This window comes from Heliconius melpomene, chromosome 8, assembly GCF_056956725.1.
Source record: "Heliconius melpomene rosina isolate 202511_hmr_F chromosome 8, ASM5695672v1, whole genome shotgun sequence".
Taxonomy (NCBI): domain Eukaryota; kingdom Metazoa; phylum Arthropoda; class Insecta; order Lepidoptera; family Nymphalidae; genus Heliconius; species Heliconius melpomene.
The window spans coordinates 458065-462636 of NC_140396.1; the positions used below are offsets into that span (position 1 = coordinate 458065).

General features: G+C 33.2%; 1 protein-coding gene across 1 annotated transcript; it reads left to right on the forward strand.

The window, feature by feature from the left end:
* The first annotated feature begins 339 nt into the window (after window positions 1-339).
* On the forward strand, window positions 340-1909 carry LOC146536594 (uncharacterized). The gene is made up of 4 exons (XM_085189426.1): window positions 340-584; window positions 869-1042; window positions 1189-1359; window positions 1512-1909. The coding sequence occupies exons 1-4, from the start codon at window positions 384-386 to the stop codon at window positions 1761-1763; spliced, it is 798 nt and encodes a 265-aa protein (XP_085045552.1). The 5' UTR covers window positions 340-383; the 3' UTR covers window positions 1764-1909.
* Window positions 1910-4572: the final 2663 nt, after the last annotated feature.

Genomic DNA, 4572 nt, shown 5'->3' on the forward strand with positions numbered 1-4572 from the left:
TCAGGGGAATGCAATATTTAATATTTCCATTTCCTTGCTCTGGTCTAGACTAGACAATGCGCGTGAGTTCCGTCACTCAACACGTAATTATGTAATACCTTAAGAATTAAGCAGAAACTGGAGAACGGAACTGTTTTAACAATAGGTTTCCAGGCTCCCTGTGCCTACCCTGCTGCGTGATACAGCATGAAGATAAAAAAAACACAATGCGGAGGGTGGATTGATATGTCCGTATAACTTTTTTTGAAAATTAATATTACAAAAGATATGAAAAAGATAAGATAAATAATACACATTATTGGCAGATAATAGGCGCGATCATTTTCGTGTTAAATATCATATATGTATAAGACAGTCCATTACTTAACTGTGCTTCGTTCGAAATGGTTCGGTTAACAAAAGAACAAGTGCAATTTTACAAAGACAATGGTTACATTCATTTGCAGAATCTGATAAAAGGGGAGGAGTTGAAGCGGGTTTCTGAGGAGTATGATAATTTGTTTAAAAGAAAGAACCAGGCGAAAACGGAGAGTTCGTGGGTCGGTAGTGATGATACATTCCGCGCAAGTGATAGTCCATATACGGTAAGATTTTTTTTTCTTTACGGTGTATAGGTAGGCACCTAGGGTTAATACTAGCGTTAATACATTTTAAACTTTATTTTGCGGAGTAGCGGTACCCAACGCCGCGCGTCCTGTTCCTAGCATTCGGTAATGATAATACATCATATTTACTAATGGAAATCGAACCCACAACCATCACGTTTGTAGTCACAGAAATGACAAAAGATGATATTTTCTTTACGTCTTAAAATCTACACAAAACAAAGTTTCGAGAGATGATTAATTATTTCAATATTATATTTCAGGTGAAAGGTATTCACAATTTGCAAATGCATCACACAGTGTTCGGTAAACTACTTTACAACGAGGACCTGCTCGACGCCCTCGAGGGTGTCATGGGCACTGAGAACATCATGCTTCATCATACCAAGGCCCATTACAAGCCTCCCGAGAAGGGAGCTTCATATCCTATGCATCAAGTATGATTTTTTTATGTAATTAAACAAATCATAATTATTGCTTATTACAAAAAAATGTTAACTTATAAAGATCATTATATAGTTTTCAATTTAGAAAGAACATAAAATAATATTTATTTCAATATATTTATCTTCTCTTGCTTCAGGATTATCCTTATTTTCCATATAAAAAAGATTCCATGGTAGCGGCGTTCATTCACCTCGACGACGCTAATCCCGAAAATGGGGGCTTATTTGTTTATCCTGGCTCTCACAAATTAGGACCTCTTGAAGACTTCGGGCCTAAGGAAGGAAGTCATTTTCATTACGTTGACCAGGTATTAGTCGATGTTATAATATAGGAATAAACGATAGACCCCTAGCTTGTCGCTTTATGGTTTTGATTATTATAAGAAAAATAAAATCAGCTTCCGTTACCTCTAACCGTTCTAACCATTTATTAATTATACTTATTTTATTTTAAATACAGAAAAAGTTTCCAATAGAATCAGCGACACCTGTAATAGCAAAAGCTGGAGATGTGGTCATATTTTCCTACCTCCTCGTCCATGGAAGTACACCGAATATGTCAACTAAACCTAGAAGAATGTTCCTCATTCAATTAGCAGATGCCCATGATGGGCCCGTTGGTGGCGAAGCTGGACAGCCTGGTCGAGGGTGGATGCTGAGGGGAGTAAACCTTGATAGAGATGCCACTATTGCTAACCGTGCCAAAGATTAAATTAAGAACGTAATTGATATTACCTACCGTTATAGTATAAGTATTTAACTATATTTTTAAGAACATAGCAGGAAAGGCAGTGGAATCCTGGGAACCTAGTGTAACATCTCTGTAAGACACTATTGCAAAATAATGAAGTATATTATAATGTATTATATAAAAAAATTGTATGTATCTTAAATATATATGTACAAGTTTTACTAAAATATTTTATTTAAAATAAAAAGCTATATTTATATTAGACTTTCTGATTAAAACGTTTTATAACACTGTCTGAGCTTTATCACATAAGCTCGAGACGTAGAATATATAAATTTATATATTATATATTTTGAAATTATTGGAACATTTTCTTTGAATCGTTTGATTAAAGCACACTAAAGTATTTACTTATTCCTCTTTCTTTTACTAAATGACAAGGTTTATTTAATTCTAATAGTTACAATATTAATTTCGCGTCTTTTCTGGTTCGTCTTTGATTATTTCTTTCATCAAATTCATGTTAATAGCGCTTTTATTATATACGTATGGATACCTGTAAGTAAAAATAAGGTTTTAAATAATAAAATTTCCAACCTCTTGTTTTTTATTTAGACGGGATTTTTTTTTGATATCATTTTATATATCAAGAAACTCACTAAATTAGAATACGCCATAGAATAGTCGCCACTCATACACCTCATACATATAATATACACACGTATGCCACATTTAATTAAGGTGACCTAAAAGCTCGACTCCATCCTCAGCGTACAGTCGTCGTGAGAATAAGCAGAAAATAATAATACATAATAATTAATAAACCAAACAACGAGCTAACAAGCTTCTGCTACGAACCATTGCAAAGAAAGTGCTCCATTTGCGCGGAACCCTAATCCCGGATTATGCAGAACCGGGATTGAGCGAAAATAATGAGTGGAGCGCAAAGAGTAAGCGTTTTTGTTTTAATTTTTATGGGAATGTATAATTTTACCCGTCTGCGCTGGAGTCCAAAAGGAGGGTTATGTTTTTAACTAGTATTTGTGTATATATTATATCCGTCCGTTCCTTTATTCACTTGATAAATGTTATTCAGTTGAAGTTGTATTATTCATTTGAATCACTAACAAATAAACATAGTTGTGGTGGTTCAGTTGTAGGGTCCACTGAGTCAATTCCCTCGCAAGAGGCTGTGGGTGACTCGGCCATGCATTATTTACTCAATAAAAATAAGAAAAATAATTTACATATTGTCAATTCCTCCCGCTCCTCATCAAGAAATATTTTTGTTATATCTGATAAATTAGGTCAAGGCTTTGGGTCCCTACTTAGTCACCACTTCTCAAATTCAGTATTTAATGCATGTTCGCCTGGAGCCAGTTACCAGTTTAATATTAAGAAAATTATGTCCATGAATTTAAATGAGCATAGTACTGTTGTACTATTACATGGTCATAGTTTGTCAGTGAGGAAACAAGATATTATAAAGAGTATAGAAAACTTGCTTGACTAACATAGTAAAACTAAATGTAAATTTATTATATGCTCTTTTCCATATTCTTCTTCCCTCGCAGAAAAACAAAATAAATGTATATATAACCTGAACTTAACATTATATAATACGAAAGAACGTCATAGCGACGCTTTTTTTTATTTAGATTTAAATAAATTTATTTATAATAGCTGTAAGTTGACAGAAGATACATTGTATCTACCTTTATATTTTAAGAAATAAATTGCTACTTTAGTAGCATATAATATACAAAACCCCGTTGTACATGGTATAACGAAAGAAATAAAATGTACTAATAATACTTCTATAAAGTATAATGATGTAAGTTTCAATTTAAACTAGACAATAAGACAACGCCTAGGTCATTTAAATTTAACATTGTACATCAGAATATGCAAGGCCTAGGAGGCAAAGAACTGGAACTAGAATTATTTCTAAAAAAATTCAATATTCATATAATGTGCATAACTGAGCACTGGATCTCGAAATGTAATATAGTAAATATTGAAAATTATAAATTGTCAAGTTCGTTCGTTAGAGAGAAGGCCATCCGCGGCGGCTCGCTTATATTAATAAGAAATGATATACGTTGTAAATCGCGACCAGATATAGTAGCTCTCTCTGACGAACGCTCTATTGAACTGTCCTGCGTTGAATTTAATAGACATATTATAGTATGCGTGTATCAAAGTCTTTTCAAAGATGCAGGTATTCTTACAGTTGCTTCCCAATTTATATACTATAATATTCTCTTTGTCCGACAAAATATACATTGTCATAGTAAACATAGTGACAGTCATACGATAGGAACGAGAAATAAAGATAAGCTTGTTACACCAAGTTTTCGCCTCCAAAAAGTTAATAAATCCTTTATGGGTCTGAGTATACGTGTATATAATAAAATTCCGCAGTGTATTCTAGATTTGCCACTTCCAAAATTTAAAATATCTGTAAAAAAAATTCTAACAAGTAAAGCTTATTACACTGTTCAAGAATATCTAGAGGATAAGCATGTATGGAATTAATGTCTATTGAATGTAATGCAGGATAGCTGCCAGCTAATGTAATAGATTGTGATTGTACCATTGATTTTGAAAAGAGCAACTGTTGAGTTTCTTGCCGGCTCTTCTCAGCAGAACTGCCTTCCGAACCGGTGGTAGCTTTTTGTTCATATGTTCATTCGACGATTCAAAAGTGCTTATAATAATTGCCTATTTGAATAAAGAATATTTTGAATTTTGAATTTGAATTTGAATTTGAATAGCAATATAGGCGGAGACAATCTCGTATCAAGACATTCCATTTTCCACTTTTTCT

Coding starts and splice junctions, on each gene's coding strand:
- LOC146536594 (XM_085189426.1), top strand. CDS start 384: ATGGTTCGGTTAACAAAAGAACAAGTGCAATTTTACAAAGACAATGGT. Junction 585..868: donor CAAGTGATAGTCCATATACG/GTAAGATTTTTT, acceptor ATTATATTTCAG/GTGAAAGGTATTCACAATTT. Junction 1,043..1,188: donor CTTCATATCCTATGCATCAA/GTATGATTTTTT, acceptor CTCTTGCTTCAG/GATTATCCTTATTTTCCATA.